Source organism: Tetrao urogallus (genome assembly GCF_951394365.1).
Source record: "Tetrao urogallus genome assembly, chromosome: 5".
Lineage (NCBI taxonomy): Eukaryota > Metazoa > Chordata > Aves > Galliformes > Phasianidae > Tetrao > Tetrao urogallus.
In genome coordinates this window covers 38419789-38432874 of record NC_136818.1, presented here as the reverse complement: position 1 = coordinate 38432874, position 13086 = coordinate 38419789, and the positions used below count along the sequence as shown (strand labels likewise).

At 44.8% G+C, this 13086-nt stretch overlaps 1 protein-coding gene across 3 annotated transcripts in view; it reads left to right on the top strand.

Annotated features, from left to right (window-relative positions):
* JMJD1C (jumonji domain containing 1C) overlaps positions 1-13086 on the top strand; it is a gene marked incomplete at both ends in the record, with an annotated part of 145629 nt that overhangs the window by 114819 nt on the left and 17724 nt on the right. For all 3 annotated transcript variants that reach the window (XM_079536081.1, XM_079536083.1, XM_079536082.1), the window contains 6 exons: positions 358-501; positions 620-809; positions 901-2576; positions 5580-5752; positions 6791-9000; positions 11757-11958. In XM_079536081.1, coding sequence (XP_079392207.1) covers positions 358-501; positions 620-809; positions 901-2576; positions 5580-5752; positions 6791-9000; positions 11757-11958 — 4595 coding nt within the window. The remainder of the gene's footprint in view (positions 1-357; positions 502-619; positions 810-900; positions 2577-5579; positions 5753-6790; positions 9001-11756; positions 11959-13086) is intronic.

Here is a 13086-nt window from a genome sequence, read left to right as displayed (position 1 = left end):
TAAGTGCTACTTAAAGATTACCCCCTATGAAGATCTCAGTATCTTTTAATTTCAAATTTGAAGGTATTTATAAAGGAAGGAGCCGTAAAGTGGTGGCATTAAAAAAAAAAAAGGGGGGGAAAAAAGTTATCTTTAAAGTACAATTAGAGGATATATTTGCTTTGTTTTTACTCAGTCCCCAGCCTTTGAAAGTGACTTGAGTATCAGTCGTACTTGTCAGTGTTATGTAGGCTTTTCTCTAGTTTACCTTTTGCACATAGCGTAGACTGGTGAACACTGGTACAGGAAATGTAGATTGGACAGTGTCCAAGCATCTACTGATTATTTGTTTTCCTTTTTTTCTCTCTCAATAATTAGGTATTAGAACCTCAGAATGTTGATCCTTCTATGGTTCAGATGACTTTTCTAGATGACGTTGTTCACTCTTTGTTGAAAGGTGAAAATATTGGCATCACTTCACGCCGGCGGTCTCGTTCCAACCAGAACAGCAACACAGTTCACGTAGATACATTTATCTTTTTACCTAAATATTCTTGTATACAGTGAATATTAAAAATATATGTTTAGAGTCTCTAATTAAAATTGCGTTTAAGTCTGTTAACCACAGCATTATTTTTAGGGTCATTATACGCGTGCACAAGCAAATAGTCCCAGACCAGCAATGAATTCCCAAACTGCACCAAAACAGAATTCTCACCAGCACCAGCAGCAGAGGAATACTAGGCCCAGTAAGCGGAAGGGTTCTGATAGCAGCATGCCTGATGAAGAGAAGGTGAAAGAGGAAAGATTTGATTATATAGGTCGAGGAGGTAAGAATGGTAATGGAAAAGCAAGGGAAAGGTTCTTAGAAAGGTGCCAGACTGAAACTGATAAATATGCGTGTGTTTTTTTTTTTAACAGAAAACCCCAAAAACAAAAATAAACACTTTCTTAGTAAAAGAAGAAAACCTGAAGAGGATGAAAAGAAGTTAAATATGAAGAGACTGCGGACAGACAATATCTCAGATTACTCTGAGAGCAGTGACTCAGAAATCTCAAATAAAAGATTAACAGATTCATCCTCAGAGCAGAACTCAGAGAATGAGTTAAAAAGCAAGAACACTTCAAAGATAAATGGAGAAGAAGGAAAATCTCAAACTGTTGAGAGAGTAGAACAGACACTAACAGATAGGCGGTCTCCATGGGATGAAGTACAGGAGGATAAAAAATGTGAAGAGCCAGAAAGGCTGAAGTCGTCGCTCTTAGATCAGCAGGAAAAGCCTTCGCTCCATGCAGCAGAGCAGCCAACACCTTACGAGCAGAATTCCAAGGATCCACATGTTCAAGAGTGCAATGCAGAGAAACATCACGCTGCGGAATTAAAAAATGAGCAGTTTGTGCCCAAACCTCCTACTCCGAAAAGCGTTGTTGATAAAACTAGCAAAAACAACTCTGAAAAGGAGAGCCAGGATAATGCTGCAAGTACCTTTGGATTGCAAACGGTTCAGAAAACAGAATCTCATAGCAGTGATTTAAAACAGCAGTTTGCAAATGCAAATTTCCTGGAAGCACGAAAGCAGGAAGGTGATCAAAGTTGGGTTAGCTGTGTTGTAAACAAAATGGATTTGATACAACCTGGTGTTGTGAAAGCATTACCAGTAAATGAACATTTAAATCCTGAAAAAGAGAAAGTGCAGTATGGCTCATTTATGTCTTCGTTAAATGTAGCTTCTGTAGCAGAAGACAGTAAACTGCGTAAACAAAGTCCAGTCCCTGATTCTGTGAAGTCAAAACCTAGTGCTTCAGTTGATCATCCTAAAACAAAGTCACCTGATGTTAAGCCTAAATTCACCCCATCTTCTGATACTGTGAAGTCTAAGGTTAGTTCCCAAAACAGCCATACTCCTGGATTAACAAGGTCAGCCAATAAAACCGATCATGATTTGCCTAGGTCTAGTTTTCATCCAGTTCCAGCTAGAGTTAGCGCTCTAGAAGCTACTAAAAGTCCTCTTATAATTGACAAGAACGAACATTTCACAGTGTACAGGGATCCCACTCTGATTGGACAAGAAACAGGAACTAATCACATTTCACCTTTTTTGCATCAGCATAATTATCCTCTGCATTCCTCATCCCACCGAACCTGTTTAAATCCAAATGCTCATCATCCTGCATTAACTGGTTCATCCCATCTGCTGCCTGGGTCTTCAACTCAGACCCCCTTGTCTGCTATTAACACTCACCCCCTTAGTACCGCCCCTCACCATTCCGTTCATCACCCTCATCTACTTCCTGCAGTGTTGCCCGGAGTGCCTGCTGCCTCCTTGCTGGGTGGCCACCCGCGACTAGAGACTGCTCATGCTAGCAGCCTAAGCCATTTGGCATTGGCTCACCAGCAGCAGCAACAGATGTTACAACACCAGTCTCCACATCTTCTCGGACAAGCTCATCCTTCTGCTTCCTATAATCAGCTAGGGCTTTATCCAATTATTTGGCAGTATCCAAATGGAACACATGCTTACTCAGGACTCGGCCTGCCCTCCTCGAAATGGGTCCACCCAGAAACTCCTGTTAACGCAGAGGCTTCCTTGAGAAGGGTAAGTCGTGCTGATTTCCTAAGTACATGCTTAGCTGAGGCTGGTGTCTTCCAGTAGTGGTTTCCTAGGTGCAGACAGGATAGTCATGCCAAGTGTGTCACCGAGTATGCAGTGAGGGCGGTGTTCTTGTGTAGATGTAGAATTAGAAATGGAAATCCAGTGATAACTGTTGTTTCACGATGGATGTGAGGAGTTCTTCCAGACCTTGATTTCCTCAACACTGTAAAGTAAGGTGAAATGTTTGGTTTTACTTACACCAAGTGACGTTGGCCAGCAAACTTGGGACAGGGCGAATGCTTTCTAACTTAAACCATGGAAACCATTGGATGAGAGATGTACTGGAGGAGGTAGGATGGTTGTCTGCGCAGTGAAATGTTGAGTGTGCGTGCTAGAAAATGGAGAATGGCAGGGACTGAAGAAATTCAAATCCAATGGGAAGGTCTGAAGAGAAATACTGTGTAGTATTTGTAAATCTGGAACTGAACACTCATTCCTCTTGTGCTTAACACCTGTCAGTGTGCCTTTCATTGGCACCTCCTTCTCTCCCCCTCTGTTCCTGTTTGCCTTCTCAGCTGCTTTCTTCTCTGTACTCCAGTCATGAGGATTCCTCTGTCTCCGCACTAAGTGTATCCACCGCAGCCTCAGGAGAAATCAGTTGTTTTCAACGCAGTGCTGTGGTGTTTGTTGGCAGTCACGCACTACAATTACAGGAAAAGTTTTCTCAGTTCCTACAGGTTTGGGATACAGCATGCTCCTTGCAGGCACCCTATAGGAGCAGCATAAGATGAAGCATGTGTAACACAGACAAGCCTGGGAGAGCTGTACTGCCAGCTTCACTCAAACTGAGCATGCGCATACTGATATTAGAGGCTTCCAACTTGGCCTAATTTGGGCAGGTTTTCTCAGGGACCACAAGAGGCATGTCACTGACAGTGGTCCTTCTGCCAAATTGTAAGCCTTTGCGTCAAAGCTTGGAGTTTCTGAATGGTTATGAGGATTGTTTTCCTTTTCATCACGGGGAAGGCTATTCTTCTCCAGCCTCATTCCTGAGTGAAGCCAAACCATTGTGGCTGAGTCTTTCCCAAACATTCAGCTTGAGTTGGCCTTGTAATACAAAGTCAGTTTGATCTAAACTGTGATAAAGTCAAATGCAGCAGCTTTAAGGGAAAACTAAAGGTGGATTTATCTCTTCATGTTGCTACTTGCTCCACCCTGTACTGAAGTCCATTTTGACGAATGTATGATAGACTGTTTTCACTTTGGCTGCCTGAAGTATGCAGCCATGCATACCAAGGCACGTAGGTTTTTAATTATGTTGATATGTGGCAATTGTCTTGTGGTGACTTGTCTTCTGGCTCGGGCACTGGAGGCCTTTTTTATATATGTCTTAGAACCCCAGAATGGGCGTTTCCAGTAAGAGTTTGCATGGATGCCATGAAGGGAGAAAGGGTTCTGTACTACAGCTGGAGCAATAGCAGCAGCCACCCTTGGTGCGGGGGGAGCTGTGCTGCGGAAGGAAGGCTGCAGGTCCTTGGGCTGGGCCACAGCTGGTTGCAGGTGGAGTTGTGAGGCTGTTTGGGTAATGCTTGGTGCTCGGGCAGATGTTCCCCAGCTCCTCTAGGGAGAAGGTGGTGGGTCTTTTTGCATAATGCTGTACCACGGCTTACAAGCTATTTGTGGGAACTCGCCACAGCATGGGAACTCCTGGCCCAACAAGTGTGTGCTCTCAGACTTGTGCAAAACCCTAGTGGCTGCTTAAAATATTCAAAAGTCTAGAAACAATAACTTCAAAGCTGTAGCACCTGCAGATCTATTTTGTGCTCTGTGTCTGTGTGTGTCATGAGAGCTTTGCTGCCCTTTACTGCAGCGTTTCTCTTCTGGTAGTCAGCAAGGCTGGGGAGAAGGAGAGGGATGTACTGATGGGGAGCAAAGAAGGGAGATGTGCTGGGCAGCTCCAGGAGTGAGTGGTGGAACTGTACTGAGAGACTTCGGGGTGTGCATGGGAGCTCTGCTTTCTGTCCCCCTCCCTTCTTCCGGGCTCATCCCTGACACTTGACCAGTGTTCCCCAGCAGAGTGCTTTCCCTTTCTGCCCAGGCTGCAAGTCTGCACATATTTTTCCTAAGGAGGCCTCGAATGGGAGAGGGGAAGGAGCCTGAGAGCTCTCAAAATGTGGTCCATTTTGCAGAGCTGTTCAGCAACTTTCAGAAAAGATGCACAAGCAGAAGCTGATTGGCATTGCCAGATGTATTTAGGTATACAGTATAAAATTGTGCATTCTCTGCAATTACCATACTGCAAAAATGTACATGCTTATGATTTAATGGTGTGCTGATTATGAAATTATGATGTATAAAAATATGTGGCAACATAAAGCAGATTAATTGAGATTATCATACTTAATCATCTGGAGGTGGAGGAGAGGAATCAACCAGAGAAGAGATGCTTGTATTTTTCACCTTGCTACGCAGGTAGCAAGGCACTGTGACACTGCCCTGCTTATTTGTCAGTGACCCTCTTCAGAAACTTGTTATATAGTTGTTTTCCAGAAGTACTGAACCTTGTTTGTCCTTCAGAAGTGGCACTTCTTGCAAGATACTGAGCGCCTCATGGGTGTCTTATTAGTAACTGAACTTACATGCTGTCAGACTGTCATTGGCTTGGTGATTTTGAGGAAGGAACTTGTGATGCTATTCTGTAAATTAACTATTCTGTAAATTAACTATTCCTGATGAATATTTAAATAGTAAACTGTTCCGAGAATGCTTCTGAAATAGGTGAATTATTTTTTATGCTGGAAGTCTAGGGAGAAATATAATCAGATGTTCCAGTTGATCATAAAGTCATTTAAAATGTTAAATTTTATTTGCTGAATTTGATTTGATGCTGAAATAAAATATTTCACTGTACTCATCGTTAGACTGGATATAGAACCTCTTGTGGTACTGTGCTGAAGATCCCGTGATTTCCTTGAAATCTGACTTTTTCTGTGTTGTTGTTAACAGAATACTCCCAGCCCGTGGTTACACCAGCCCACCCCTGTGACCTCAGCTGACAGCCTTGGATTGCTGAGTCACATTCCTGTGCGACCATCCAGTGCAGAACCCCTTCGGCCTCTCAAACTGGCAACACATTCTAGCCCACCACTGTCCAAAAGCATAGTAGAGCATCACAAGGAGTAAGTTCACTGTTGTTCTAACTCCCAGTATCACAGCATGCCTGAGGGTGGTGGCACCCTCTGTCTCTGTTTCCACTCTGCCCCAGCAGGGACACCCAAGAGCGGGTATGCCCAGGACCACGTCCAGGTGACTTTGGAAGGTCTCCACAGAGGAGACTCCACAGCCACTCCAGGCAGCCTGTGCAAGAGCTGTGACACCTGCATAAGGCAGAAGCACTTTCTGGTGTTCAGTAGAAACCTCCAGTGCTCCAGTTTTTGCTCACTGCCTCTTGTCACTGCTTAGAACCTAGAATCACCAAGGTTGGAAAAGACCTCTGAGATCATCCAGTCCAGCCATCCACCGATCACCGCTATTTTCCCCTAAACCACATCCCTCAGTACAACATCTACGTGTTTCTTGAATGCTTCCACTGATGGTGACTCAGTCGCTTCCCTGGGCCCGTTCCAGCACCCGGCCAGTCTTTTGGAGAAGAAATTTTTCCTAACATCCAAACTGAGTCTCCCCTGGTGCCACTTGAGGCCATTCCCTCTAGACCTATCTCTCGTTACGTGGGAGAAGAGGCTGACCCCCAGCTCACCACAGTCTCTTGCCACAAGACAACACTGAAAAGTGCCAGGCTCCATTGTCTTTGCCCTCTCCCTTCAGCTATTTATAGACTTTGAAAAGATCCCCTTGGAGCCTCCTCTTGTCCAGGCTGAACAGTCCCTGCTCTGTGCATGCTGTAAATAGAGCGCAGGACAGGAGGGTACGTTTCAGCAGCTGACATTGTCTTCTAGATTTGTTTTAGTTTGTTTGCAAACGTGGATGCCTGTGATAGGGAAAAGTTTGTCAGCATGCTGCAAAATAGACTCTGCTCTGTTGACTTTTAATGGTACTTGAATTCCTGAGTCATCTGATGACTTTCGAAAAACTGCCTAATAAAAGATTCTTTTGTGCTAATAGATAACTTTGTTCAGAGCACGGGAAGAAAAGTCTTCTGTTTAGCTTGTAGTGATACTTTTAGACTAAACTGTGTCTGTATGACCTTTTTTAAACAGAGAATTGGAGAGGAAAGCATTTATTGAACCTTTACGTTCTGCTACGGCTGCACCGATAAAGACAGAGCTGGAGCAAAGCAGAACACAGGCAGCAAAGGAGAGCCATATGCACAGACATTTTGCAGATCCAATGTTGAACCAGCTGCCAAGGCCGCCACAGGAGACGGGGGAGCGACTGAGCAAATACAAAGAAGAACACAGGCGAATACTCCAAGAAAGTATTGAAGTTGCTCCTTTTACAGCTAAAATGAAGGCACTGGAGGGAGAGAGAGAGAACTATTCCAGGGTAACATCCTTATCTTCAAGTCCCAAAAGCCATTCAGTAAAGTATGACAAAGATGCAGAACGCTCTGTGTCAGAACTGTACAAAATGAAGCATTCGGTTCCACAGAGTTTGCCACAGAGTAACTATTTCACCACCTTGTCTAATAGCGTGGTGAATGAACCACCGAGGTCTTACCCGTCCAAGGAAGCTTCGAGTGCATATGTTGATAAGCAAACTAATTGTCCTTCAACAGCAGCCAGTCCCCAGTCTCTTCCTTCTTACGTTTCTTCTCTCTCGAAGCCTCCCCCTTTAATTAAGCATCAACCTGAGAGCGAAGGCTGTGTGAGCAAGGTCCCTGAGCAGCTCTCACAGTCCGTACAGTCTCACTCGGTTGGTTCTTTTAGAAATGACAGCAGGAGCCCTACTCAGTTGTCAGTCTCGTCTTCAAATGCACTCCGAAGCATGCCTGCCTTGCACAGAGCACCTGTGTTTCACCCCCCTGTGCACCAGAACCTGGAGAAGAAGGAAAGCAGCTACAGCAGCCTTTCGCCTCCCACTCTGACCCCCGTTCAACCTGTTAATGCTGGTGGTGGTAAGATACAGGAACTGCAGAAACCGCCAACTTTAGTACCTGAACCTAAGGAAGCTCAGACTGTTTACAAGGCCTCTTCTGAACAGAATTTATCAGAAGCGTGGAAGTCTAACAACACCGCTGCTAGTGAAAAAGTGGACTGGCATGCTGAGAGAGCGAGTGGAAAGTCACAGTCCGCCACGGCGTCTGTTATTGTGCGTCCTCCTTCGAGCACGAAATACGAGAGCATAGCAGCGGTGCAGTCAGCTTCCAAAGATCGAGTCAGTGAGAGATCTTCAGCTGTGACAAATCAAGCAGATTGCCTGAAAACAGCGGAAGCCAGGGAGACTGGAAGAGTCATTCTGCCAAATATGAACTCAGACAGCGCTCGCACACAGTATGAAAAGAAATTTCCAGCTGTCTCACAAGGCACTGTTGCTCGTTCTGTCACCCCTACCACAGCTATGATCTGCAGTACCAAAATGGACGTGACCACATCTGCGGCCACAACTACCAGCGTGTTGAGCTGGGGCAGCTCAGAAGTGACTTATTCCTCGTCAAGCACAGCCCTGGCCTGCACACCGCTGGAGAGTGCCGGCTCGAGAGCCGCAGGTCAGGCAGCAGCACCGGCCCAGGAGCGCAAGGGCAGCACTCCGGCGCCAGCTGCACCCGTCCCTGGCAAGGCAGGCAGCGCTGCGCAGCCCGGCTCCGGGTTCTCCACCTCTGCCGACTTCGTTCATTTGAAAAAGCACAAGGCGGCGTTGGCCGCAGCTCAGTTCAAAAGTAGTAACCCCAGCGAGACCGAGTCCAACTCTGTGAAAAATCAGACATTTTCAACCTCTCTCTCCCTAGACAGTGCTATCGTCTGTAATACAATAAACAAAGCAAACTCTGTAGGCAGTGGGCAAGCTTCCCAGGCGAGTCAGCCAAACTACCACACTAAACTGAAAAAGGCTTGGCTGACAAGACATTCAGAGGAGGATAAAAACACTAATAAAAAAGAGAATTCAGGGAACAGCGTTTCAGAAATTATTAAGCCATGTACCGTCAATTTAATAGCTTCTACATCAAATGATTTGCAAAATAACATCGATAGTAAAATCTTGGCGGATAAGTTTGTGAAGGAAGATAAGCACCCTAGAAGAAAAGCAAAACGAACTTACGAGTCTGGCTCTGAAAGCGGAGACTCTGATGAAAGCGAGAGCAAGTCAGAGCAAAGGACTAAGCGGCAGCCCAAGCCAACTTACAAAAAGAAGCAAAACGATTTGCAGAGGAAAAAGGGTGATGCAGAGGAAGAAGTAAAACCAAATGGTGTTCTTAGCAGGAGTGCCAAAGAAAAAAGCAAGCTGAAGTTGCAGAGCGGCAGTAACAGCAGTGAGTATATTAATCTGCTCTGGAAAAGACAAACTCGTGTAAACTGTGGCAGTGTTAATCGTGGAGGGTCTGTGCGTGGTACGTGCGGTACCTGGGAAAAGTGTGAATGAGCGTGCTTGTGAAAAAGCACCCAGTGGGTTTATCAGGCTTGGGGCCCTCTGAAATATCCCGGTGTAAGAAGTTCAGTGTTTTATGCATATGTGTACAAACTGGTTCTTGGCCTAAAAATAAGCCGTAAACAAACTGGTTTATGCTGTTATACTGGAACAGACTGATGCATATAGTTAGTTATGCACCTTGTACTGATTTTTTAGTGTGTCTAAAAGCTCTGCTGCGTTTATTTTTGGAGTAGTACTGGAGGTGGAGATTGTCCATTGTTGAACTTTAATTTGTCCTTTGATCAGAAAGCCGCAGGCAGTTCCTTGAGAGCCTGATGCCACTGTTACAATTTGGTTAATCTCATAAAGCTCTGAGGGAGAGTCACTTCACACTCCTGACAAGAATGTGTATTGATTGCGTGGTGCTCACATTCCTCTTGTTTAAGGAAATGTAGGGAAATGGGAATTTCAATTTATATGTAATGATGTTTCACATACCAGATTGTAACTAGATTTATCTCAAAAAGAGAAACTGGTCTGTCAGCGGGCGGGATTTTATTCAAGAACTCAACCCTGTTTTTTATCCTAATTTATTCTTCTCTAAGGAGTATTCTTTTGTCTTTGTTCTGGTGAGCATGAGAAAGTCTACAGCTAAATTACTTTTTGCAAGAATTTTGAAGTACAGTTAGTAAGAAAATGAGCACTGCTCCGTGTAATTACATTCCTTGGCTTTTCACTGCCTGGTGTATAAAGTTACTCTTCTTGTATCTGAGAACACTTGCTGCCTAAGCTGTGCCGTGTCCTGGCAGTGTTGCAATCTGTCTGAGGTATTTTGGCTTGGGTCCAGCAATGGTATTAGTGTATCTCTTGTTCTTGTTTTTTCTTCCAGCTAAAGGGATGATAAGAGAACACGCCTTTTAAATGTTTCTAAGTCCTGGTTTCCCTTTTTTTTTTTTAATTTTTCTCTTTAAAGTGAACTGTAGACACACATGTGACACACGTTAGGTCTTGATAACCTTTGTATTGTTGCAAAAGATGTTTTTAATGGTTTGTTGTGGAAAGGTTCATTAGATAACTTATAAGGGAAAGCAGTGTCTTCTTGTCCCGACTGGTGTTACAAAACTGTGAAAGCAATGTATGGCGGTACGTTATGGAGTTGTTTCCTGGAATGCAGGTCCAAAAATGGACAGGAGCTTTGGGTGTTCTGCTATGTTGTCAGTAGCACAGGCTGTATACTGTACCTTAACATTGTGGCTCTATCCCATGATAGCAGCCTTGTGAGCTTACCTACTTCTCATGATTCCTGGATAGACCCACAGTCCTTCTTAGACGTGACCTGTTAATCAGTCAACGTTTTGATAGTTCTGTCAGATGTCTTGGGTCAGCGTCACTACAGTTTGAGAGGGACTGTCAGAGCTTTTCTGACAAAGAGGGCTTTCCCCAAAGATTCATCCCGAACCATACTTGGCGTGGAGCCTGCAGGAAGGGGAAGGCCCTGGGGGTCAGCTGCCTGGGCCCCTGCAGATGGCTGAACAGAACTGCTGCAGCACAGGGGCTCGGTGGCAGTCACCACGTGGGTGGTATGTGGATGCTGCCAGGGCTGAAGGCTGCGTTGTCCCTGTGCCACTGCTGAAAGCTGTGGGAGCTGTGTGCAAGCCAGACCGCTGGGAGCGGCAGGCTGCAAGGCTTCCTCCTGCAAAGCAGGAATGTTGCAGTCCTGCGAGTGCTGGGGGTCCTCCAAGTGCCTGCCCACAGAGCCTGGAGTCTGGCAACTACCAGATGATTCCCAGCATCTCTGGATCCAATGCAGTAAACGTTTTTCATGGACTAGCAAACTGTACTTTGGCCTTTTACTCTCGAGTTTTAGTCCAGTTACCTTTGTGCTCCTCGAATGAGTCAGTGTATTTTGCGGGCAATGAACTGAGGCATAGCGTTTGTCACCTGCAGTGTTTGTACACGAAGTCTGTGGCACAACAGTGATCTGAACTCAGGTACCAAGTCCAAAGTTAGCACACTCGCCTCTGCCATCCTGCATCAGATCTGTGCTCACAGGACGTGAACTTTCAAGAGCAGTGGTAGATTAAAGGACAGATACTGCTATCTGTCTGCAGGTGGAAACTGGCGCTGCTTAGAAAAGTCATTAAATCGAAACCCTGGTTAAATAACAGAAGGATTCAGTTTCAAAATGCTTATGTGAGAATTACACGTCTTACTCAATTGAAAGTGTTAGATGGGCGGATCTGTTCAGTCAAAAGTGGGATGTTTCTTCTTGGTTTTCCGCAGCTGACATATTTGAAAGAGAGTGAAGGGATTCTGTGCTTCCTTACTCTCGGTGCTTTACACTGAGCTCACTTGAAACAAAAATGCAAACCTTTCTTTTCTTGAAGTGCTGTATTACCTTGTGCATTTTTAAGAGGGAGATTTTGCAAATGGCTTTAGTGGAATCCTTTGTGAATGGCATACTTAACGTAGAAGAAGGCAGTGTGTTTAAGTTTTAGACTTGTGCTGACAGAAGAGAAAATGGCCATGATGGCGCAGTATGTTATAGGTGTCAGAGACATACTGCACACGTAGTAGTGCAGAATGCTGGCTGATCTGAGTGTGCCCCGAGTACCAGGGCTGCCTGTGCCTCATCTGAAACCCCTCTCACTTTTGCAGCTGGAATACCTCGCTCGGTGTTAAAGGATTGGCGCAAAGTGAAGAAGCTGAAGCAGACAGGAGAGTCCTTCTTACAGGACGATTCTTGCTCTGAAATTGGACCAAATTTGCAAAAATGCAGAGAATGTAGGTTAATAAGAAGCAAGAAGGGTGAAGAACCAACTCACTCGCCGGTGTTCTGTAGATTTTACTACTTTCGACGGTAAGAGCGGCTGTTTCCTGATCTCTGGTGTTCTTAACTTTTGAAATGATAATGACAAAGGGCTTTTGTTCTTGAAAGCTTGTCTGATTTTTCCGGCTCACTTTGCCTGATAAACGATGTGGTATTTACATGTATATTTCTTGCTTCTTTTCTGGATTGACTATGCTTCTATTTGAAGCTTTTACAGCGTTCATGAGAACAGCTGCCCGGTGTACCTTAGGCAGGCAGAAGATGGAGCGCATCACCATCACACAGGTGTCTGACATTTGAAGTGGCATTTTCAAAAGGCAGCCTTCAGTCGCTCTGGACAAGTTGTACAACCGCAGGGTTGTGCTCATTCATAATTGTTCTTGTGCCAGTAGGTGGTGGGAACGCTGCTTAAGGCTTTATGGGAGTTGTCTGAGGACAGAGGAGTTGTGCCCTCCCTTTTCCCAATTCTGGCAAACCAAGGAGCCTCCTAGATCAGGAGGAATGCAGCGTAGCACGCATGGCACAGCAGCACAACTGTCAGCACGGGTCTGAACGGCATTAGTTCGGATGTGGGCTCTGCTGGTGATACAGATCCAGTGTGTGTTGGAAAGGACATTGCTGTTCTCCAGATGGAGTTTTAACTTTTTGGAACAAAGCTGTAGTTAGAAAAGTCAGTAGTCCTGAAAGGGTTTGTTTTAAGGTCGGACTCAGAATACATTGGCATAAGAATATTTGCTTCCCAGTGTGGCAGTGATAGATTGTGAGCTGCTTCTCCTACGTGAAAGAGACAACATCGGTAATAAAACTCTGCCAACGTTTGCAAATGCTGTCATGGAATGTAAAGTACAAATGTTTTGAATTTAATGTGGTATATTTTACAGCTTTTTAATCATTTTCATTGTTTAGATAGTAGGAACCAAATTGTAAATGAGGCTTCCTCTGCTGTTGGTAGTCATTATTGTAACTGAATACTCATCTTTTCTTCTATGCACATCTGAATATCGTGTTTTTTGTTCTTCTGAATTTGGGACTGTTTTACTGACATTGCATGTTATTCCTTAAGCATTATAATAATCATACATGTTTGTTGTATTATGCGAGATAGAGTAACTGACTGCTTAAAATAGGCTAAATATAGGCATGGCTAGTCGGTGGTGT